General features: G+C 36.0%; 2 protein-coding genes across 2 annotated transcripts; one reads left to right on the forward strand and one right to left on the reverse strand.

The window, feature by feature from the left end:
- Positions 1–12,551: 12,551 nt before the first annotated feature.
- On the reverse strand, positions 12,552–13,385 carry LOC114180513. The gene has a single exon (XM_028066826.1). The coding sequence runs from the start codon at positions 13,383–13,385 to the stop codon at positions 12,552–12,554; it is 834 nt and encodes a 277-aa protein (XP_027922627.1).
- Positions 13,386–20,419: 7,034 nt separating this feature from the next.
- On the forward strand, positions 20,420–21,253 carry LOC114180514. The gene has a single exon (XM_028066827.1). It carries the CDS (start codon positions 20,420–20,422, stop codon positions 21,251–21,253), a length of 834 nt encoding a protein of 277 aa, XP_027922628.1.
- Positions 21,254–26,603: the final 5,350 nt, after the last annotated feature.

A 26,603-nucleotide genomic window follows, 5' to 3' on the forward strand; every position in this document is an offset into this window, starting at 1 on the left:
CAACAACCAGGAACCTCCCCGCTCGCAACAGCCATTAAGTGTGAGCATGGAACATACGAACCTCACTGCTCGTATCTTCACACGAGAGCATCACAATATGAACCTCCCCGCTCATATTATCACGTTTTCATCATCAGTCATGAACCTACCCGCTCATGACACTATCAAACATCTCCTGGTGCAAGTCCACATCTCAACACATCAAAGCGAAATTAAGGAAAGCACACTACGCTATACAAGGTACATACTCAAGCTGGTCTTATGGATTCCAATGCTTCAACGAACCTCTCCGCTCATGGTTCAACTCTACGAACCTCCCTACTCGTAGTCCAACAAGTGTGATTCATCCAGGTACAAATCTTCCCACTCGCAACTACTTTCAAGTGTGAGCACGGAATATACGAACCTCCCTGCTCGTATCCTCACACGAGAGTATCACTAATATGAATCTCCCCGCTCATATTAACCACGTGTTCCATCAACAATGATGAATACGGTCAAGCATATCCCATACCAAGACTAACACAACAAGCAATGTAAAATATATGACAATGCACCCTATGTAAGACTCATGAAATTTAATTAATTAAATAATTAATAAATGGGGGTAGTGAGAGCCTTTATGACATTAAATATTGATTGATATGACGTGGAAAAGTACTAGCTCAAGTGGTTGAGAGTACTTGATTGTGTGAGAGGACTCAGGTTCAAGTCATAAGTATGCCATTTAAGTGTTATTTAATTGTTTATTATTTTAACAATATGCTTGATCATGTTGAGTGATAATATAATCTTAGGATTATAAGAATTTTCATAAAACATGAATAGGTTGAATGGTGAGGAGTGATATTTCAGAGGAAAAATGTGAGGATTGAGTGCAACAAAGGAACTGAATTGGAAGAGAGTTAAAGGGAGGCCAAAGGAACTGAATTGGAAGAGAGTTAAAGGGAGGCCATTGGTGGTCAAGGGAACTCTCCAAATTTCAAATTTCTAAGCAAAGGAATCCAAGTTAGGTGAGCTGGACTCTGTTATTCTAATTCATGTTATTATACTTGCATTTGAATGATTGTTGATAACTTGAACTATGATGATTATATGTAAACTTGTGTTTCTAGAAAATTTCCAGAAACCTCCTAGCGGACGATGAACTGCCACTAGGCGGACTCATGCATTTGTTGATGGCTTATGGGTTCTTGCGAGGAACCGCCTAGCGGCAAGCAATGTGCTGCTAGGCGACACATCCCTATGTACCCAATTTTTTTGGTTTTATTGAATTGCCAGGCGACGGGAACCAATTTTGGTTCGATTTTGATGTTTTTGGGGTTCTAGAATGACTCTAATCGAGGAAAAATGGAATTCATATATGTATTGATTGTTAAGGATTGAGAATTGTTGTAATTATGCTGTAATTGGATATTAATTGGGGGAAAATTGTATGAATGTGAATTTTAGAGTTGACAATTGAGGATTCTCAAAGTTGCACGAAATTAAGTGGTAATTGTTAATTAAATATCGTATATTGGAGTTTTAGGAATGGATCGTGACTCTAAACATGTGAGTGCAACCTATTGGGTCGTAATTTCGATTAAAACCAGAATTTTTAGGGTTGTTAATGTTAGTTTTGAAATGGTTGAAATGCCAAGAAAGGGGGGGGTTGAATTGGCTAGTTAAAAATTTAGGCTATCTTTGAAAGCTAAAAACCACCTTTAATTGAATCCAATTAGATCACCAAGTTAGGATGCAAACACTACTGAACTGTATAATTTGAATCGGTAAAAAACAAAGTTAATCAATTGATTTTACTAAACAGATTCTATTAAGGTATAATCAACCGATTGAAACAGAAAAATAGTCGACTAAAATACTGAGAAAAATGCAAAAATGCATATTCGAGTTTTAAACTAGAAACAATGCACAAGAATGATCAAGATAGGTTCTAAATGATTATGCAAACGTGGTCAATGCTCCAGATGTCATGAAAACATGCAAGAACATGAAAAGATGATTAAAACACAAGTTCTTTAAACTTTAAAATGAATATGCAAGAGAGAAAGGTTAGCGAAGATAGGAGACCATAAGATTTTTATACTGGTTCACTCAAACCTGAGCTACATTCAGTTTATCAAGGCAACTTGGGCTTGACCTTGCACTATTGTAAAATATTTACAAAGTATTCATCCTCACACTTTCAAAATATTCAAAAACCACACAAAAGACTCTTGAATCACACAGGAGTCACACCAGCACAACAATAACCCTCTTGTAAACTTGGAAAACCACCAGGCACACACACAAAGCTTGACAAAGATTAAATCTTAGTGGTAGCACAACCCAGCCTACCACAAACCACTTTCTCCAAGCTTCTAACCAAGTCAAAAGCTCCAAGAATTGATCCAAGATCAATCTTCAACTGCTGCAAACTATATCATCACGAAGGAAAGAGTTTCCAGAACAATTTCGTACAAAAAATGATCAGCAAACCTCTCTTTCAAAAATCACAGCCTTTGTAGTTAAACTGTTACGAAATTTAACAGGTTGATTTCCAAATCAATTAGTTGATTTCACTTGACTTAAGTGAAATCAGTCGATTAAAAAATAAATGAACTGATTGAATTTGTTGAAGTTTAAGACTACTGCAGCCAATCTTTTAACCTGTTAAAAAACCATTCAACAAATTAAAACAAACATTTTTACCTGTTGAAAAACCATTCAACAAATTAAAAGACACACATAAGACTAAATACATCTAACTAATGCTACAAGGTCTACACTATGAATTACAAACTTCAAATACATTTTCTTCATGATGTAACTATGTGGAGAACACACGTTCCAACCTTGATCAACATGAATACCGTCAAATCTCCTTTCCTTCATTAATGTAGGCTTTATTCCAATGGTAATGGCTTCAAGATAGTTCAAAAGGGCTCCATTAAATCTTCATCAAATCTTCAAGAAGCATACCACCTTGGCGTCTCATGTGAACCATCTCCCTTTGATTTGATGAAGTCAACCTCTATCTTCCTCTATCTAACTTCTTCTATCTTCCATTGCAAATTACTTTCATTTGTTGGATACCATTAAATTGATGAAGTGACACCTTAGCTTGAAACTTATGAACCTGAAAAATATTGACAGTAGCAATACACACAAGCTAGCAAGCACACAAATATGCACATGCTCCCCCTATCAATAATATGGGTTCAAATTCAGATTTGATTATTGATTCCAATTTTAATGCTCCTACTTAGTTCAATGTGATCAATTTTCCATTTTCCAATTTTTCTCCCCCTTTGGATTCATAAAAAAGAACAAATGCATAAAGAGAACAAACATTGCATATCCTTTCATTAATACTGGAACATAATACAACCAACAGAAACTGAAAATAGAGAACAAATGCATAAAGCTGATACAACTAGTCGACTAAAAATAAAAACAACTAACTGAAACTGACAGAGCACAAACTGAAAAAGCACAAACATGGATGCAATGCATGATCCTAAACAACCAACACACTCAGTCATCCTGAGGATCATTTCTGGTCTGGAATGAGTTCAACATGTCATGGATATCATGGATTTGGCCATGCATTGAATCTCTCATTGCAATAATTGTGATGTGCATGTTGGGACACATTGAGCTCATGCAACTGGTTCAACACCAACCTCTCAAAATGTTAGTACACAGGGCCTCTATCCTTTCGAGGGTTGTAGGGAATTAAGTCCATGGATCCAGCAGTTGGTTCTTCCTCTTGATTTGTACCACTTGGGCTAACTGCATGGTCATGTGCACCACCAACTACAACACCAGCATTGAGTTGCTCGTCATCAGATTGAGTTGCTCTTTGTTGACGACGAGGCATGATGAGCGTGGGTATGCCTATTTCTAAGAGAAGTATGATGCAAATGCAGCAATACAAGTATAGTATTTATAATTGAACAGACTGATTTTTAGAAATAGTCGATTAAATCAAGCAGATTTTCCTAATTAATTCATTTTAGGTTACCCAAACCAAATTAATGCAGTCCAAAACAGTATCTTTCAATGTGTTTTTATGAGTGAATAAATCAGTTCAGATCATGTGAGTTGCATGCACATTAGAATTGTACACTACACATGCTTTTTGGTCAAACAAATCAGTAAAAGCAACACATGGCTGATGAAATAATTGTTAGGAGTAGATAGTACCTAACAAAAACATGCTTTCTTTGACTAGGTCAGCTTTACAAGTCAATTCGTGAGTAAATCCACAGTTTAAGTAAAATCAACACATTGAAAAGCAGAATCAGTTAATTAAAGCAACATCAGAGCATCAGAGATTAAAACTAGAATCTGTTTAAGTGAAATCAGCTGACTGATTTTGAAAATCAATCAATTGAAAATCATAAAATTGAACTTCATTTATCCAGATTCAGTTTTAATGAAATCAATATATTGAATTGTGAAAATAGCAGATTAAAAATCATAGCAGATCAAACTTTCATCATTTAGTGGCAGTTTAAGTGAAATAAACACGTTGAAAAACAGAATCAACAGGGTGACATATCATGATTTGTGCAAACAGAGGCAGATTTAAGTGAAATCAACACGTTGAAATTAAAAATCAACAGGTTAAATATGATAGTTTTCAATTTTTGCATACAACACTTGATTTTTATGAAACCAATGCATGAATACATAAGATTAACATGCTAAAAACACATCAGACCACACTCTTGATGTCTAATATGCGTAGTTCAGTTCTTAGCTTGTTAAACCTATCTCTAGCCAATGGTTTGGTAAACAAATCAGCCAATTGATGTTCAATTTTAACAAATTGAATTTCACAATCTCCCTTTTGAACATGATCACGAATGAAATGATGTTTAATCTCTATATGTTTGGTTTTAGAATGTTGTATTGGATCCTTGGTTAAGTTGATTGCACTAGTATTATCACAATACAAAGGTACCTTGCTTAGCCTTACACCATAGACCAAAAGTTGATGCTTCAACCATATGATTTATGCACAACTATGTCCAACAACAATATACTCAGCTTCAGTAGTGGAGAGTGCCACACATGCTTACTTTTTGCTATTCCATTAGATTAGACTTGATCCAAGTAAATGGCAAGTACCACTTGTGCTTTTCCTATCCAATTTGCACCCTGCATAATCAAAATCTGAAAAGCCACTAAGAGTTATGTTAGAATTACATGGATACCATAAACCAACATTGTTTGTTCCTTTAAGGTACTTTAGAATCCTTTTTGTTCCTTTAAGTGTAATATCTAGCCTACTTGCGGTAAGATAGAGCAAAGACCCAATCAACCCTCTATATTTTGTTGAATCCATTGGTTGGCCAGCCTCATCTGCATCCATAAGAAATTTTGTTGCAATTAGAGTGGCAGCTTCCTTGCAATCCTCCATTTTGAACTTTTTCAACAAGTCAAAATAGTATTTTGATTGATTTAAAAATGTTCCATGCTTGAGTTGCTTGACCTGAGCCCTAGAAAGTAGGTAAGCTCACCCATCATGGACATCTCAAATTCTCCCTGCATAGCTGCAACAAACTCTTCACATAATGTGTTGTTATTTGAACCAAAGATGATATCATCAACATACACTTGAACAATTATAACATCATTTTCATGTTTTCTAATGAAGAGTGTTTTATCCACTACACCTCTAGCATTACCTTTTGATAAGAGAAAATTGCTTAGCCTTTCATATCACTATCATGGTGCTTATTTCAAACCATATAAGGCCTTTTTCAATTTTAAAACATGGTTAGGATAGAGATGATCCTCAAATCCAGGACGTTGTGATACATACACTTCTTCATTTAGCAAACCATTCAAGAATGCACTTTTCACATCCATTTGATGCAATTTAAAGTTACACATGCAAACATATGCTAAGAGTAATCTCACAGCTTCTAGCCTAGCTACAAGTGCATAAGTTTCATCAAAGTCAATGCCTTCTTCTTGATTATATCCTTTAGCAACTAGTCTAGCTTTGTTCCTTACAATATTACCATCTTCATCCATTTTGTTTCTAAAAACCCATTTACTTCCAATTATATTCATATCATCAATTTTAGGCACTAGAAACCACATATCATTTCTTGTGAATTGGTTGAGTTCATCTTGCATAGCAACAATCCAATTACTATCATTCAAAGAATCATTCACATTTTTAGGTTCAATTTGAGATACAAAAGCAACATGTTCACAATACAATCCTACGTCTAGTAGATACTCCTTGTTTGATATCACCTAAGATGTTGTCCTTTGACAAACCTTTACGCTAGATCCAATCCTTGAGCAAGTTGTTGTCTGTAGCTTTTTCACTCTCATCTTGTGAGGAACTACTTGTTGTTGAATCATCATTGACTTTCCATGCAATGTATGCACGTGACTTTCCATTACCTATCAACACTCTTCTCCTTTTCTTTGTTAGCATTTGGACATTCAATTTTGATATGTCCTTGTTTTCCACAGTTATAACAAGTAAAATTAGAAGAGTTTGATTCATTATGTTTGGAAGTATACCTCTTGCGATTACCTTTGCTACCTTTCCTTTTGAGATACTTACCAAACCTTTTGACAAGGAGATTCAAGTTCTCACTTTCCCTTGATTCAACCACCTCATCCTCGGGTTCCTCATTCTTCTTGGTGTTAGTCTTCAAGGTTATGTTCCTTACCTTTTTCTCACTTGACTCAAGCTCATTAAGCCTTTGCATCTCAATCTCATGCTCCCTAAGCTTGCCAAACAATGCAGCTGTAGATCTCTTGTTTCTGAGATAATCGTGACCTTTAGTTGCCAAGATCTATCAAGACATTTTAGCACCTTGATGTTTAACTCTTCTTTATCAAATTCCTTACCCAAACCCATGAGATGGTTAACTATGTGAGTGAATCTCTTTTGCACATCTGCTATAGATTCTCTTTGTTTCATCTTGAATAGCTCATACTCTTGAATTAAGGCATGTTTCCTTGCTCTCTTAACATCATTGGTTCCTGCATGAGTCACTTCAAGAACCTCCCACATTTCCTTGGCACTCTTGTATTGTGAAACACAGAAAAACTCATCCATGTTGAGAGATGAAGTGAGGATATATTCTTTTCATTGCAATCATATTGGGCTCTCCTCCTTTCTTCCTTGGTCCATTTAGTCCATGGGTTATCAACCTGCACATTATCAACAATATGCTTCGGAGTATATGGTTCATTTACGATTACATCCCATATCCCTTGATCTATTGATTCAATAATGATTTTCATCTTAATTTTCCAAAATTGGTAATTAATACCACTAAAAATAGGGGGTCTATGAATTGAGGCACCTTCAGCAAAGGGTAACTTGTTTTCAGCCATTTCAAGTAGTTCAAAAAAAAATTTAGGACCTTACTTGAGCAAATTTCAAGTACCTAGCTCTAGATACCAATTGTCAGTTTTGAAATGGTTGACATGCCAAGAAGGGGGGATTGAATTGGCTAGTTAAAAATTTAGGCTATCTTTGAAAGCTAAAAGCCACCTTTAATTGAATCAATTAGATCACCAAGTTAGGATGCAAACACTACTGAACTGTATACTTTCAATCGGTCAAAAATAGAGTTAATCGATTGATTTTACTAAACAAATTCTGTTCTAGCATAATCAACCGTTTGAAACAAAAAAATAGTCGACCAAAATACAAGAAAACATGTAGAAATGCAGATTTGAGTTTTAAACTAGGAACAGGGCACAATAATGATCAAGACAGGTTCTAAATGATTATGCAAACATGCTGAATGCTGCAGATGTCATGAAAACATGCAAGAACATGAAAAAAATGATTAAAACACAAGTTCTTTAAACTTTAAAATGAATATGAAAGAGAGAAAGGTTAGAGAAGAGAGGAGACCACGAGATTTTTATACTAGTTCACTCAAACCAGAGCTACATCCAGTTTGTCAAGGCAACCTAAGCTTGACTTTGCACTATTTCAAAAGATTTACAAAGTATCCACTCTTACACTTTCAAAATATGCAAAAACCACACAAAAGACTCTTTAATCACACAAGAGTCACACCAGCACAACAAGAACCCTCTTGCAGACCTGGAAAACCACTAGGCACACACACAAAGCTTGACAAATATCAAACCTTAGTGGTAGCACAACCAAGCCTACCACAAACCACTTTCTCCAAGCTTCAAACCAAGCCAAAAGCTCCAAGAATTGATCCAAGATAATCTTCAACTGCTGCAAACTGTATGATCACAAAGGAGAGAGTTTCCACGAGTTTCCCGAAGAATTTTGTGCTAAAAAATGATCAGCAAACCTCTCTTTCGAAAATCACACCCTTTATATTCAAATTGTTACAAAATTCAACCGGTTGATTTTCAAATCAATCGATTGATTTCACTTGACTTAAGTGAAATCAGTCGATTAAAAAATAAATCAATTGATTGAATTTGTTGCAGTTTAAGACTACTGCATCCAACCTTTTAACTTGTTAAGAAACCATTCAACAGATTAAAAGACACACCTAAGACCAAATACATCTAATTAATGCTACGAGGTCTACAATATGAATTACAAATTTCAAATACACTTTCTTCATGATGTAACTATGTGGAGAGCATATGTTCCAGCCTTGATCAACATGAATACCATCAAATCTCCTTTTCTTTCATCAATGTAGGCTTCATTCCAACGGTAATGGCTTCAAGATGGTTAAAAGGGCTTCGTTAAATCTTCATCAAATCTTCAAGAAGCATACCATCTTGGCTTCTCATGTCAACAGTTAAGATTCGCAGGTGCAGCGAGAGGTTATGAGTTTTTGGAATTGCAGGAATTGCTTGGCGTCACCCAGTTTGCCGCCAGGCGCTATACTAGAGTTGTGGGCTTTGTGGGTTTGGATGTACTATGGTGGTTGGAAACTAATCAGGGTCTTGTGAAGTATGATTTTAGGAGCTGGGAGTATTATAGGGATCGACCTAAGTTGAAAACTTGTGATAAATATTACTAAGATTTAATGGTGATATATTGGTAATTGGAGGACTTTAAGTAATGAGGAATAGTCACTATAGGGGATTGGTTAGATAAAATAAGTAAGTCTTGGTAATGATTGGTGATGTGAGAGGTAAGAGTTCAGGAATACATACATACATAAGAAATTAGGTGGATAGGCATGAATTTGTTAAGCCACCGGATAGGCCAAAGTTCCGAGATAAATCAGATCATATTATGACTTGAGTGGTACCAATAGTGTTCTTAATTAGCTGTGATGTTGGGTTTATATCATTGGTATAAAGCATTGAATTAATTTAAGGTTATGTTTGGCTAAGTATCTTAATGATACATTTTGAATTAAGAAATTCTTTAGGTTGTAATTATGATGGTGGTAATGTACTAGACACTCTTATTGAGCAAAGATATGATAATTGGACTTGTTGAGTGACTATGTGAGTAAGGATGAGAACCAATGGTGCTTGAATCCAAACCAGCACCAGTACTATGCAAGTACTAGTGTGGCGCCTAGCGGGAGTGTAGGAGTCGACAAGCGATGGTGGCGATTCTAGAAAGTAATAAGGAAGTGTGGCACCTAGCGGTGAAGGCAGTCATGCCAGGCGATACCTGTAGAGGCATGACGTGTAGAGGCGCTTGGCGGTACGTGTCCCCCGCCAGGCGGTCTGTAAGTGTGGTGCGCCTAGCGACTCGAATACTGCGCTAGGCGATATTGTGAGGCAAAGGTGCTTTGCCTATTTTGGGTATGCGTGGTCTACAAGGCTTTGATGATACTTCAAAGGTTGGCTTGCTGGTGTTCCTAGAGTTGTGGCTCAGAACGTATCCCTTGAGTTGTGGCACGGGATAGGGGTTAAGCACGTGGCATACCTTGAATTGTGGCTCAGAATGACATCTCTTGAGTTGTGACTCGAGATGGCAGATGAAAATGAGGAACTCTTGAGTTGTGGCTCGAGTTAGCGAGTGTTGCCAGTGTGAGTGTGCACGTTGTGGCGTGTACGGATGGTTCAATTAGATATCCCTCTTCAGTATTAGACAGACGAGTTTGGTAGTCTTGGGACGTTACAAATGTTATTAGTATTGGGAACTCCACCTAGCGTCACGGAGTATGGTCTGTAGCATAGTTTCCTACAGGTGCTCTACCAGTTATGGTTGGTAGGTGTGGCAACAAGACATCTCGAAGTACTCATATGAAGACGTAGAACACGGTTAACATGGTGGTGGCCATGTGTTATGAAATCAAAGGAAAGATTTCCTTTGGTGTATTTATCATATATATATATATATATATATATATGCATATATGTTTATTTTATTGTTAGCTCACCCTATATGCTTGTGTTTGGCAATGATCGTGTATGCGATACACGTGAGCAGATGATTTTGTAAGTGGATTTGGTAAGGCATAGAGCCGGAGCGGGGCTAGCTTGTGAGATTTTCTATAGATTTATTTTTATTATGGATTTTTCAGATTTGAAATATTTGGTTTCTGAACATGGATTTAATTTATAATTGAGTTTATAAGTTGAATTTGAGATACTTTTTAAATGTAATAAAGTTTTAAATTTTCTGCATTTTTGGGAAATGAGGTTTCATTAATTGACTATTATTTAATATTTCTTTATTTTATTATTTAAATCCATAATATCCTGTCGGGATGTTATACCTTGCCACTGCACCATCGCCTGGCGCAACCTAAGTGTCGTCAGGCAAAATGGCATTACAGACCGCCTAGCGGTTCCACATCACCACCGGGCGCCACAACACAAGACTTCCCTGTTTCCTACTATCACCTGGTAGTCCACTCTGCACCGCCAAGCACTACACTAGTAATGTGACACTACTGGTTTTAGGTACTTTAATTCAGTTCCTAGCATTCAACCATTCAATTGTCAAACATCCAAAAATCAAAATACGCATTCATATACTCCAAATTACAACATCACAACATATATGCATCTTTCAAGTATAAGCACACATTCCTCTCTTTTATAATTCATATATACTCACATCTTAAATCAATGCCAACATTCAATTTGAACCCAAGAGTAAACCATGGTCATATGGAATTATGAAATAATAAGACAAGAGACACATAACTCATTTATTCATACAAAGCATAAGTCTTACCTCAATCAATAACTATAGGAACCCCTTTTTTACCAATTCCCTATGTCAAATTAAGATTAACATCAACACTTAGTCATTTAACTCACATATATTCGAATTGATACAATTGCACAATTACACAACTAATACACCACATATGACACAATCAAAGCTATATACTTATTCTGCATGCCCCCGCAATCCCATTACATTTAAAGCATGATTATCATGTTCCCATACTGGCCCAAAACCCATCATGATCATGCAACACTTGGTCATAGTGATATCATCAATAGTGGCCTTTTTTCACACACTTATAACATCATACATTCGAGCTAACATATATAGATTTATATATTCAACAAGGCTAAGCAAGTACAACCAAAAACATACTCATCAATCACACATCTTCATAAAATTAAATATTTTTAACCTCTTAAAATTTTAAATTAATGGTGTTATTGCTTTTTTTTCGTTTTAATTTTAAACTAATTCTAATTCTAAATTAAAAATATTTAATAAAAATATGCATTTTAATAAGAATATCCATATAACATTTATATACAGATTAAATTTTGTCTCAATTTGGAGGCATCATAGTACACCTTAAACATTTTGGTTGTGTCTAGAATAACAAGTAATGGTGCAGTGGTCAATCTCCTTTTCATATCTTCAAAGCAGGCTTCACATTCGTCTGTCCAAGAGAAAGTCTGGTCCTTTCTGGTGAGTTGTGTAAGTGGACTCACCATCTTGGAGAAACCCTCCACAAACCTAATGTGGTAACCTGCTAGACCCAAGAAGCTTCATACCTCTTTACTGTTTCAATATTTGCCGGATCTACTGCTATCCCTTGAGCTCATATTACATGGCCCAAGAACTGTACCTCTTCCAGCCAAAATTCACACTTTTACAGCTTCCCATACAACTGATGCTCCCTGAGAATTCCCAACACCACTCTCAAATGATTTGCATGTTCTTTCTGACTCTCAGAATATATCAGTATGTCATCAATGAATACAACAACAAACTGATCCAAATACGGTCGGAAGATCCTGTTCATGTAGTCCATGAAGATTGCAGGAGCATTTGTCACCCCAAACGGCATCACCACATACTTGTAGTGCCCGTAGCGAGACCTGGAAGCTGTCTTCTGCACATCTTCTGGCTGGACTAAGATCTGATGATATCCAGACCTCAAGTCGATCTTAGAAAACACAACTACTCCCCTCAACTGATCCAGCAAATCATCGATCCTCGATAGAGGGTATTTATTCATGATGGTAAGCTTATTCAACTGTCGATAATGAACATAGAATCGAGAACTATCGTCTTTCTTTTTCACCAAGAGCATAGGTGCTCCCAAGGTGATGCACTCAGTCGGATAAAATTTTTCTCAAGTAGATCCTCAATCTACTTCTTTAATTCTACTAATTCAGCTGGCACCATCCTATATGGTCCCATAGAGACTGCCAGCTCCAGGGATGAGATCAATAGTGAAGTCCACATCCATACTTGGTGGATGTTCTAAAATTTCATCTGGAAAGACATTTGCATACTCATCCATTACTAGTATGCTTCGGATCTGCTCCGTTGTACCCTTCTTCTCTCCTTGAGCCACTATCATGAAGCAAGTGGCTCCAACTTCTATCTCTTTCATCGCCTGATTAGACAATATAAGCTCTAATCCTTCTGTGTTTGGGAACACTACCTTGTGTCGTCCGTAATCGATGACAATATGGTTGCTCGACCGGCAGTCCATTCCTAGAATCACGTCTAAGCCCTCCATTGGCAAGCAAATGAGATTCACCTTGAACTTGTTGCCTGCCACCTCCATAGGGTATCCCACACAAACAAAGCTGGTGGATACCTCGCCAGACGTTGGTGTCGTGATTATTAACTCGCACCCCAGCTCTCGCATCACAAGTCCGAGCTTCCTCACACATTCATTGGATACAAATGAATGGGTAACTCCTGAGTCATACAACACAACCACACTGTTACCAAAAATCAAGAAGGTATTCTCCACCAGGTTACCTGACTGAGTCACCTCAGTGGTCTTCAGTGCAAACACATGCCCTGGTGCTTTGGGCCGCTCTCCAACTGGTTTCTTAGCTGGCGCACCTCCAGCTGGTTTCTTATTAGGGCAATATCGTGCATAATGCCCCATCTGATCACACACGTAGCACTTGCCAGTGATACTACTGCCTCCTAAGCTGCAAGAGGGTTTTGGGCAGTGCCTCCTAAGATGTTCTCCATGATGAGTACGTATTTTTGCCCTCATTTAATGTTTAATTCTGGGTATTTAATTGAATTTGTGTGCCTAAAGAGTGATTTAATTGATAATTTTGATAATTAGGTTGTTTGAGCTTGTGTGATAAAAATGTCTTAAAAAGTGATTTTTAGCTGCATAAATTATTTTTGGATATTTTAACGTTTGTTGATGCAGCTGAAGTTAAGTTTTAAGCTCATTTAGAGGTGTGGAAATAAATTGATTAAAGCTTCATGACACCTTAAAGATAAATCAAAGAATAAGAAATTATCAAAAGCACAAAAATTCAGGCCAAGCATTACATGAAGACGGCAAGAAAAACTTGAAAAAGTGAAGAAGTTTGGCTAAACCAAGAAGAGAGGAAAGAAAAATTGGACCTTGCGGTTTTCTTTATCTTTATGATAGAAGATAATTTGGGAAAATATATCTTTAGATATTTTATTTGATATTTTTAAATGATTATCTTATTTAATTATATCATAAAATATTAAAAGATAATAACTACCAAATCTTTTTAAATATGACAAGATCTTCTTGAATTTTTTTAGTTCCACAACAAACAAATATATCTTGAAGATATTGGATTATTTAGAAGATAATTTAAGGAGATTGCAAAGGGTTGATTTGGAAAATTAATACAAATATTAATTGGTGATAATTTATCATATATCTTTAAGTAATTAATTAATTTAATTATATTAGATATTGATATTATCAACCAATTATATTTGTCAAATAGTCTATATCTCTCCAAGTATTTTTAAATATTTATATTTATCTTTATTCCAAAAGATATTTGAGAGATTTTAGCAACAGAAAAGCCCAGTCCAATTCCTATATAAAGAGACCAAGGGAGAACTAGAAAACAAGCTCGGCACGTCGGAATTTAGGAACCCTTAAGGGGGCCTAATTTCTTTCTCTCTCTTTTCTTCTCTCTATTCTTCTTTTATCTTTATTTTGCATTCATGGAGTTCTAAACTTCTTGGGTTGATTCCATTGTAATTTCATTATGGATTTTGAGGTTAGAATGAATTAATTTCCTTGTTCTTTTTATTATTGTTGAGGTTTTAATCTATCTATGTCTTTTATCTTTGAATCACATAAAAAGTAATGATTTTAAATCTATATGCATATTGATCATATGAGTCAAGGGTTTTTAAATTTAATTGAGACTTTACTTTGATTTTATTTAGAAACTTTCATATGATTAAATGAGTTTTTACCAATAATTGAGACTTTACTTTGATTAAAGGTATTTACTCTAACGAAAATTAATTGAGACTTTACTTTGATTAATTAAGCTTTTTATTTGGTGAGGAGATAAAAGAATAAACATGATTAGGCATAGTAAAATTTGATTGAGACTGTACTTTGGTTGAATTTACTGTGGATAATCTAAAAGTTCTCACTTTTAATTGAGACTGTACTTTGGTTAAAAGTGAGAACGCCAACAAATTAATTGAGACTTTACATTGATTAATTTGCAAATCTACAACAATAATTAATTGAGCAATAATCTTTAGATAACCGATGATGAATCTATTTTGAAAAAGCAATGGAATCAATCTATTTTCTTTACTATTGTTTTTATTTCTTTTTATCTTTTAAATTTTATTTCTATCTTTGTTTATTTTAATCCCCTATATTTTTTATTTTATTTGACTAACCGCTTTGTATAGTTTTATAAGAACTAATTTGTTAAAAATCAATTCCGTGTTCGTTGGGAGACGACTTTGGGTTACTTTACCCTTTCTATTTTGTTGACTACTTTCCTAACAATACTGAAGTTGTTATAGATAAGTAGTATTAATTTGATCGCGTCAACGACAGCGTTATCAAATTTGGCGCCGTTGCCGGGGAGCACGGTTAGAATTTTTATCAATTTAGTTCTTATTTTATTTATTTATTTATTTTTCTTTTGATTTTATTTTTTGTTTATCACTAACATTTTTTTATCTCAATTTTTTGTTTATCACTAACACACTTATCCTTTTGCACTCCTGGGCAAAATCAAACAATTTCAAAACTTAATCTGAGGTATTTTATTTCACATCAACACTGGATCAAAGGAATGAACCTTACTTGAGACAAATCAATATTCTAGAAATCAAATTATCATGTATATACAAACGGAAAGGTTCTATTTTTCACACATGAGTTAATCTTTTGAATTCAAAAGACAATCAATTATGAAAGAAAGCACTCAAGTTAAATGTGTATTTTCTCACCAAAATTCTCTCAAGTGTTTTGGCTTGTGTTTTCACTCAAAATACTCATGTAAGTAAACTCTCATAATACTTAACAAGACTCTAATATTCACAAACTTTCAGAAAATATGCATTCAAAGATCATGAGGACTTTTCACAGGTTATAATGGGGCTAAGGCAAAGGTAGGAAAAAAATTTAAGATTTTTGGGATTTTGAAATTAAAATATAGAAAGATAATGGAGCATAATTTCAAAAACAACTCCTTTTCGTTTATTGCTTTGTTGCTCTCTCTTTCTTTTAGAAAGCAATTATTTCAACACTTTTTCATCAACAATTTTTCCTTTTGCCATTTTTATTAATTTGTGGGTGAGGTACTCACCCACACACTTTATTCCTCAACCATTCCTGAACATAATCCATTAGCTCCTTCTTTCTTCCTAAGGTAGAATATGGTCTTTTTCTTTTCAAGGTTATGCAATAGGCTTAAAACAAGAAAAAGAGGTTTAAAGCTCAAAGGGGCTACCAATGGATTAATATCAAGGTGGGCTTATTTGGCCAAGTAGCTAAAACAAAAAATGCCTCAGTCATATCAAATCATGAATATTCACCTAAGATGCAAAACAAAAGAGTCAAGCTAAACATTTGAGTATAAACAAACATGAGCAAGTCACTCAAGAAAAAATATAGGAATGGCACATGGCGGTCCATCCTTTACATTAAAGCTCAAGACTCACAAGGTCAAATTCTTTCACAAAAGATTTAATTAAGAAATTCTCAAATCAACTCAATTAGCAAATCATAGAAACAATCCACTCATATCAACATGACTTTTATTTTTCCCGAATTATGATCATCCCAATTATTGAATCAAATCCCAAAATCCAATGTCAATATGTTTTATTGAAAGCAGGGAAATATTTTTGGTGGATTTCTTATGAGACATATTGTTTAAAAGTTTCACTTAGTAAAAAGTTAATACTTTCACAATTTTCTCAAAAAGAAATCACAATTTTTTTTTCTTTTTAAATGAAAACAAAAAAAAAAAAATCCTACCTACAGTTTGTCTCCCCCACACTTATTTCAAAAAAAAATGTCCTTGATGGACTTATTTTGGGGAGGAAACGAAAAAATTTGTGACTATTGGCTCAATCTGGCCATATGTCAAAATTTATTTTCTTTAATTTTATAAAGTACAAGTCATCTTGTACAATTTTATTAAAGAAAACAAAAACACATATTTTTGAAATTTTTTTAATATTTTTAAAATTAAAAACAGAAACAAAAAACAAACATGCATGCAAATTAACTTTTCTATCAACAATGATTTCAAAAGAATTTGAATCTAAGCTTTTTACCTGTTGTAGCAAACTTTCTTCTTTTTCTGCAGCCATGTCAACAAAGATAACCACTGAAAACTTATTTGCATCATTCACATCAACAAACTTGATGTGTGGAGTGTGTGGCTTCAACTCAACTTGAGCATCATCAGGTGCATTCAGATGGTTAAACGGATCATCAGTAATCCTCATAATTTTATCTTCTGAGCAAAATTTTTCACCTGGTGTTGTTGACTCTGCTGCTTCATCATTAACCAAGCCAGTTGCAATAGTAGATGCTTCAGCTGCATCTTCGAATAGTGTAGGCTCTTCAACTGCACTTGGTTCCTCCATTGTATTGTTCTCACAACTTTTCTCTTGAAAATGATTATTTATACTCATATCCTCATCAACGGGTACAACTTTATATTCACATTGAGCATCGTCAACATATCCATCAGTAGATATGTTTGTGTGAGAATCTTTAATTTCTTCATCAGTAACATCTTTAGCAAAATTGATATGTCCATCAGTAGACATATTACTATGAAAATCATTATATCCATCAGTAGATATATCAATGTGATGTGATTCCGCTATTGGTTTTTCAGATTGATTCTGCAAGCTTTGTGTGGCGGCATTCATCATCTCTTTCTGATCTGTCTGATTCATCTTCATCATTTCAGTCATCATATTCATCATATCTTCCAAAGTGACCTTTCTCACTGCATCATTCATTAGCTGACTCAAATCTTCAAACATTTGTTCAGCTCTGATGGCCAACTTCAGAAGCACATCTTTGATTTCATGACGAAGTGCATTAAAATCTGGATTTTCAGGAAATCTTTGATGGGGTTGAGGGGTGGTATTAACAGTTACAAGTAATTCTATGAAGTTGTTCTTACTTGCATCCCTCAACATATCAGACAATATTTGCTTATTTTCGTACCACTCTTGCTCAATATTTCTGCATCGTTGATCAACTCGCAACCTTTCATCCATGGACTCTAATTTCTCTATAACTTCACCCATTAGTATCATAACTTCCCTGTAGGATGGTCCATTGGTTGCTTCAACTTGTTGTGGTGGTACATATTGTTGCTGAAAACTATTTGGAACATATGGTTGCTGAGTTGGACACTCAGAATATGGTTGTTGCTCATATCCCAAAAAAGATGATCTAGGATATAGATCATTAAATTATCGTAAAGTTAACCCACTTATATCAGGTGCAGAAGTAGGTGTGACAATTTGTTGTTGATAATCATATGAATCACGTGGTTGCTGTGGATAGTAATCATAATTCACTTGAAAATCACATTGTTGATTATTTTCATATAAAAAACTATTTTGCATTTTTGAAAGAGGTTTTCTGAAAAGAAATAAGTTGAAAGCCTGTTGAGTAGACTTCCAGGAAAGAGAGGTGCGTCTCAATGGACAACTTAAGTACCTTATCTTTCCTTAGCCAAAGTTTTTCCCAACTAATTTCACAAATTTCCCAACAAAATTTCTCAAACAAAAATTATGCTTACAAAAAAAAAGTAACTAAAAAAAAAAACTAAAGAAAAAAAAATTGAGATAAAAAAATGTTAGTGATAAACAAAAAATAAAATCAAAAGAAAAATAAATAAATAAAAAAAATAAGAACTAAATTGATAAAAATTCTAACCGTGCTCCCCGGCAACGGCGCCAAATTTGATAACGCTGTCGTTGACGCGATCAAATTAATACTACTTATCTATAACAACTTCAGTATTGTTAGGAAAGTAGTCAACAAAATAGAAAGGGTAAAGTAACCCAAAGTCGTCTCCCAACGAACACGGAATTGATTTTTAACAAATTAGTTCTTATAAAACTATACAAAGCGGTTAGTCAAATAAAATAAAAAATATAGGGGATTAAAATAAACAAAGACAGAAATAAAATTTAAAAGATAAAAAGAAATAAAAACAATAGTAAAGAAAATAGATTGATTCCATTGCTTTTTCAAAATAGATTCATCATCGGTTATCTAAAGATTATTGCTCAATTAATTATTGTTGTAGATTTGCAAATTAATCAATGTAAAGTCTCAATTAATTTGTTGGCGTTCTCACTTTTAACCAAAGTACAGTCTCAATTAAAAGTGAGAACTTTTAGATTATCCACAGTAAATTCAACCAAAGTACAGTCTCAATCAAATTTTACTATGCCTAATCATGTTTATTCTTTTATCTCCTCACCAAATAAAAAGCTTAATTAATCAAAGTAAAGTCTCAATTAATTTTCGTTAGAGTAAATACCTTTAATCAAAGTAAAGTCTCAATTATTGGTAAAAACTCATTTAATCATATGAAAGTTTCTAAATAAAATCAAAGTAAAGTCTCAATTAAATTTAAAAACCCTTGACTCATATGATCAATATGCATATAGATTTAAAATCATTACTTTTTATGTGATTCAAAGATAAAAGACATAGATAGATTAAAACCTCAACAATAATAAAAAGAACAAAGAAATTAATTCATTCTAACCTCAGAATCCATAATGAAATTACAATGGAATCAACCCAAGAAGTTTAGAACTCCATGAATGCAAAATAAAGATAAAAGAAGAATAGAGAGAAGAAAAGAGAGAGAAAGAAATTAGGCCCCCCTAAGGGTTCCTAAATTCCGACGTGCCGAGCTTGTTTTCTAGTTCTCCCTTGGTCTCTTTATATAGGAATTGGACTGGGCTTTTCTGTTGCTAAAATCTCTCAAATATCTTTTGGAATAAAGATAAATATAAATATTTAAAAATACTTGGAGAGATATAGACTATTTGACAAATATAATTGGTTGATAATATCAATATCTAATATAATTAAATTAATTAATTACTTAAAGATATATGATAAATTATCACCAATTAATATTTGTATTAATTTTCCAAATCAACCCTTTGCAATCTCCTTAAATTATCTTCTAAATAATCCAATATCTTCAAGATATATTTGTTTGTTGTGGAACTAAAAAAATTCAAGAAGATCTTGTCATATTTAAAAAGATTTGGTAGTTATTATCTTTTAATATTTTATGATATAATTAAATAAGATAATCATTTAAAAATATCAAATAAAATATCTAAAGATATATTTTCCCAAATTATCTTCTATCATAAAGATAAAGAAAACCGCAAGGTCCAATTTTTCTTTCCTCTCTTCTTGGTTTAGCCAAACTTCTTCACTTTTTCAAGTTTTTCTTGCCGTCTTCATGTAATGCTTGGCCTGAATTTTTGTGCTTTTGATAATTTCTTATTCTTTGATTTATCTTTAAGGTGTCATGAAGCTTTAATCAATTTATTTCCACACCTCTAAATGAGCTTAAAACTTAACTTCAGCTGCATCAACAAACGTTAAAATATCCAAAAATAATTTATGCAGCTAAAAATCACTTTTTAAGACATTTTTATCACACAAGCTCAAACAACCTAATTATCAAAATTATCAATTAAATCACTCTTTAGGCACACAAATTCAATTAAATACCCAGAATTAAACATTAAATGAGGGCAAAAATACGTACTCATCATGGAGAACATCTTAGGAGGCACTGCCCAAAACCCTCTTGCAGCTTAGGAGGCAGTAGTATCACTGGCAAGTGCTACGTGTGTGATCAGATGGGGCATTATGCACGATATTGCCCTAATAAGAAACCAGCTGGAGGTGCGCCAGCTAAGAAACCAGTTGGAGAGCGGCCCAAAGCACCAGGGCATGTGTTTGCACTGAAGACCACTGAGGTGACTCAGTCAGGTAACCTGGTGGAGAATACCTTCTTGATTTTTGGTAACAGTGTGGTTGTGTTGTATGACTCAAGAGTTACCCATTCATTTGTATCCAATGAATGTGTGAGGAAGCTCGGACTTGTGATGCGAGAGCTGGGGTGCGAGTTAATAATCACGACACCAACGTCTGGCGAGGTATCCACCAGCTTTGTTTGTGTGGGATACCCTATGGAGGTGGCAGGCAACAAGTTCAAGGTGAATCTCATTTGCTTGCCAATGGAGGGCTTAGACGTGATTCTAAGAATGGACTGCCGGTCGAGCAACCATATTGTCATCGATTACGGACGACACAAGGTAGTGTTCCCAGACACAGAAGGATTAGAGCTTATATTGTCTAATCAGGCGATGAAAGAGATAGAAGTTGGAGCCACTTGCTTCATGATAGTGGCTCAAGGAGAGAAGAAGGGTACAACGGAGCAGATCCGAAGCATACTAGTAATGGATGAGTATGCAAATGTCTTTCCGGATGAAATTTTAGAACATCCACCAAGTATGGATGTGGACTTCACTATTGATCTCATCCCTGGAGCTGGCAGTCTCTATGGGACCATATAGGATGGTGCCAGCTGAATTAGTAGAATTAAAGAAGTAGATTGAGGATCTACTCGAGAAAAAGTTTATCCGACTGAGTGCATCACCTTGGGAGCACCTATGCTCTTGGTGAAAAAGAAAGACGATAGTTCTCGATTCTATGTTCATTATCGACAGTTGAATAAGCTTACCATCATGAATAAATACCCTCTATCGAGGATCGATGATTTGCTGGATCAGTTGAGGGGAGTAGTTGTGTTTTCTAAGATCGACTTGAGGTCTGGATATCATCAGATCTTAGTCCAGCCAGAAGATGTGCAGAAGACAGCTTCCAGGTCTCGCTACGGGCACTACAAGTATGTGGTGATGCCGTTTGGGGTGACAAATGCTCCTGCAATCTTCATGGACTACATGAACAGGATCTTCCGACCGTATTTGGATCAGTTTGTCGTTGTATTCATTGATGACATACTGATATATTCTGAGAGTTAGGAAGAACATGCAAATCATTTGAGAGTGGTGTTGGGAATTCTCAGGGAGCATCAGTTGTATGGGAAGCTGTAAAAGTGTGAATTTTGGCTGGAAGAGGCACAGTTCTTGGGCCATGTAATATGAGCTCAAGGGATAGCAGTAGATCCGGCAAATATTGAAACAGTGAAGAGGTATGAAGCTTCTTGGGTCTAGCAGGTTACCACATTAGGTTTGTGGAGGGTTTCTCCAAGATGGTGAGTCCACTTACACAACTCACCAGAAAGGACCAGACTTTCTCTTGGACAGACGAATGTGAAGCCTGCTTTGAAGATATGAAAAGGAGATTGACCACTGCACCATTACTTGTTATTCTAGACACAACCAAAATGTTTGAGGTGTACTATGATGCCTCGTATCAGGGGTTGGGTTGTGTGCTGATGCAAGATAAACGACTAGTGGTCTATGCATCGAGACAGTTGAAAGTACATGACAAGAATTACCGATGCATGATTTGGAATTAGCTGCAGTAGTATTTGCCCTCAAGACTTGGAGGCATTATTTGTATGGTGAATAGTTCTAGGTATTCAAAGATCACAAGAGTTTGAAATACTTGTTTAATCAGAAGGAGCTGAATATGAGGCATAGGTGCTTCATGGAATATTTGACAGATTACGACTTTGAGTTGTTATACCATCCTGGTAAAGCTAATGTCGTAGCAGACGCCTTGAGCAAAAAGAGAGTTCATATGTCTGCCATGATGATGAAGGAATTGGAGCTTATTGAGAAGCTACGAGACATGAACTTGGGTTTACATACCAGTGCAGATCATATACGATGTAGCATGCTGCGAATAACTAATGTGTTCCTAGACGAGGTTCGAATGCAACGGGGTAATGATCAGGAGCTGCAAAATATTATTGGTGAGTTGGGAACTGAGAAGAGAAAGGATTTGAGGATGGGTAAAGACGACATCCTACGTTTCAGAGAGAGGGTTTGCGTACCCAGGAGTTTGGTACTGAGAAAGATGTTCTTGGAGGAAGGGCATAAGAGTCGTCTTAGCATACACCTAGGTATGACTAAGATGTATAACGATTTGAAAACAACCTTCTGGTGGACAAGTATGAAGATTGATGTAGCAGATTATGTGGCATCATGCCTAGTATGTCAGAAGGCGAAGATTGAACACCAAAGGCTGGGTGGTACGTTGGAGCCTCTTGATATTCCTTAGTGGAAATGGGACAACATTTCCATGGATTTTGTCATGCACTTGCCGCGATCTGTGAGGGGACATGACTCGATTTGGGTTATTGTAGACATGCTGACGAAGTGTGCACATTTTCTGCCAATTAATTAGAAGATGTCGCTAGACAAACTAGCAGAATTGTATGTCAAGGAGATTGTCAAGTTGCATGGCGTACCAGCAAGTATAGTGTTGGACCATGATCTAAGGTTCACATCCAGGTTCTGGCAGTCACTATAGGCAGTAACGTTGCACACTCAGTTGAGAGTGAGCTCAGCCTATCATCCTCAAAGAGATGGGTAGTATGAGAGAACCGTACAATCGTTGGAAGACTTACTAAGGACTTGTGTGTTGGATCACTTGGGAACTTAGAGCGATATGCTGCCATTGGTGGAATTCACTTATAATAATAGTTATCATTTCAGTATTGGAATGGCGCCATACAAGGCTTTGTATGGTAGGAGGTGCAGAACACCATTGTATTGGCAATAGGATGGAGAGTTTGTGGTTCTTGGGCTAGAGTTCTTATAATAGACTACTGAGAAAGTGAAGGTGATACAGGATCAGATGCGTGCAACTCAGAGTCAGCAAAAATCTTATGCATATAAGAGGAGGAGGCCGCTTGAGTTTGAGGCAGGTGACCATGTTTTTCTACGTGTTACTCCCACAGTCAGTATTGGACGAGCTCTAAAGTCGAGAAAGTTTACTCCTAAATTCATTGGGTCGTATCAGATCACTAGGAGGATAGGACCAGCGATGTACGAGATTGCTTTGCCACCTCACCAAGCAAATCTACACAATGTCTTCCATGTATCATAGCTGAGAAAGTACATTACGAATCCCACTCATGTCTTAGAGGAAGACGATGTCCAGGTGCGTGAAGACCTGACGATTAGAGTTAGACCAGTGAGAATCCTGGATTCTCAAGTCAAGTGACTCAAATAGAAGGAAATCCGGACTTTGAAGGTCCTTTGGAAAGAGGCAACTCAGGATATGACGTGGGAGATGGAAGATGTCATGAGGAAGTCATATCCTCACCTTTTTCTCGGTAAGTCCTATTTTTCGAGGACGAAAACTTTTAAGGTGAGGAAATGTAAGACCCAGGGAATTTAATTAATTTAATACATAATTAATTAATAAATGTGCATAGTGGGAGCCTTTATGACATTTAATATCGATTGATGTGACGTGGAAAAGTACTAGCTCAAGTGGTTAAGAGTACTTGATTGTGTGAGAGGACTTGGGTTCAAGTCCTATGTATGCCTATTGTGTGTATTTAATTTATTTTTAGTTTAAAAATATGCTTGATCATGTTGAGTGATGGTATAATCACAAAATTATATTAATCATCACAAAATATGAATTGGTTGAATGGTTGTGCATTGATTGGACATGGGCATGGTTAGCAGTTCGAACCTTGGGTAACTCAAAATAAGTATTCTTTTTGCTAAACTTATTTTTGGAAAAAATGAGAAGGACTGGAAACCGTTGCAGCCACATGAAGGAAGCCAAAGGGGCTGAAAAACAACTTAATAATGGACTTGAATAGCAATTACCATCACCATTAATCCCATTTTTCGTTTTGGAAAATTAACCACCATTAAACCCTAATTAAAAGACCAATTAGAGGAAAGGAAGAGGGTTCTTTGATTCTACCATTGTACTGCAAGTTAGAAAGAGATAATCCAGAGTGAAAACGTGAGGTTTGAGTGTTGGATTGGAGCTGAATAGTGGAAGAACTAAAGAGAAGTCATTTTTATCCAAAGAGGAGCCAAGAACCTTCAAGTTTAGCAAGGAAATCCAGGTTAAGGGAGTTTTACACGTTGATTTCTATCTATAAGTAAGAATTGCATGATAAATGTGTGATGATTATTCATGAACCCTTTTGTTTTGTGAAATTTCGTGTTTCTGAGAATTTTTCCAAAATCTGCCTGAAGGGCTATGCATAGCTGCCAGGCGACTCATTCATGGCAAGCTAATCTTAGGTTCTTGGAGAGGAACCGTGGCCGCCAGGTGACGCAATGCTGATACCCATTTTCTGGGTTTTTCTTGATGAACTGACTGGCGGTGACAAACGACCGCCAGGCGACGCGAGTCAAGTGGCTCAATTTTGATGTTTTATGGGTTCTGGGCAGATTCTAATCGATGGAAAGGTTGCTCAGATTATTAATCGATTAAATGGTAGCGAATGATTATGAATTTATATGGTAATACAAGGAAATTTAATGAAATGGGGTATGAACTTAGGTTAGGGTATTTCAAATTGGGGATTTGAGGGTTTATTAATGTCGGATACTGGATTTGTGTTGAAATTCCATAAATTTGACTTTGGATAAAGAATAGGTATCTTAGGTAGCAATGATTTGATGCTAAAATTGAGTAAGAGATCAATGCAGGATGTTTGTGAGTTTTTGGCATTCGTAGGTGCAGTGAAAAGCTGGAATTTTCCCAGATGTTCATGTGCCGCCTGGCGGCACTCGTGTCACCATTAGGCGCAGTATAGTGGATACTTCACTACATGGCTTTGATGGTGGGCACTGAGTTTTGGTTCTAATGCAGTCCCAAATGGAACTGAGAGGATGGAAATGTTGATGTATTGAATAGTTAATGGGAGAAACCTAATACATGAACTAAGGTGGTCGACTTAAACTTAGAAATTGTTAGACAGATTAGAAAAGTGATGCGCATGGAGCATAGAGGTAGTTAGTTGAAGGAGAACTAAGAATGAATGCAGTCTAATCTGTGGTGGTATTGGCGGTACATGTCCCCGCCAAGCGGTCTGGAAGTCACAGTGTTTGGCGCTATGTGACCCGCGCTAGACAATTTTTGTTGCAGCAGCATTGGGTTGTTGGCATTGTGTGCGTGATCTACAAGGCTATAGTGATCCTTCAAAGGTTGGCTTGCTGGTGTTCTTGGAGTTGTGGCTCACAACGTATCCCTTGAGTTGAGTCGGCATAGGGGTTAAGAACGTGGCATTCCTTGAGTTGTGGCTCAGAATGGCATCCCTCGAGTTGAGCTCGAGATGACTGATGAACACGAGGAACTCTTGAGTTGAGCTCGAGTTGGCGAGTGTTTTCGGTGTGAGTTTGCTGGTTGTGGCCAGTATAGATAGGTCTAGATAGACTGCCCTCCTCAGTAATTAGCTGACGAGTTTGGTAGTCTTGGGATGTTACGAACTATGTTTATATTTTGGAACTCCACTTGGCATTACGGTGTATGATCCGTAGCATGGTTTCCCGCATGTGCTCTATCGGTTGTGGCCGATAGGTAGGGCAGCAAGACACCTTGAGGTACTCACTAGAAGGCGTAGAACATGATTAACATGGTTGTGGCCATGTGGTGTGGAATCAAAGGAAAGAAATTCCTTTAGTGTGATTGTGTATTATATATATAAATGTGCCATAAATATATATGTTTTGTTAGCTCACCCTATTTGCTTGTATTTGGCGATGATCGTGTACGTGGTACACGAGAGCAGATGATGTTGCAGGTGGATCTGGTGAAGCATAGGGCCGGAGCGTGAGAGATTTTCTATTTTATAATGGTATTTATAATTACCAGACTTTTGGATGATTATAATGGTATTTATAATTATGGATTTTGGACTATTGCTGATGAAATAAAAGTTTTAAATTTCCCGCATTTTTTGGGAAATGGCATATT

This window comes from Vigna unguiculata, chromosome 4, assembly GCF_004118075.2.
Source record: "Vigna unguiculata cultivar IT97K-499-35 chromosome 4, ASM411807v1, whole genome shotgun sequence".
Taxonomy (NCBI): Eukaryota; Viridiplantae; Streptophyta; class Magnoliopsida; order Fabales; family Fabaceae; genus Vigna; species Vigna unguiculata.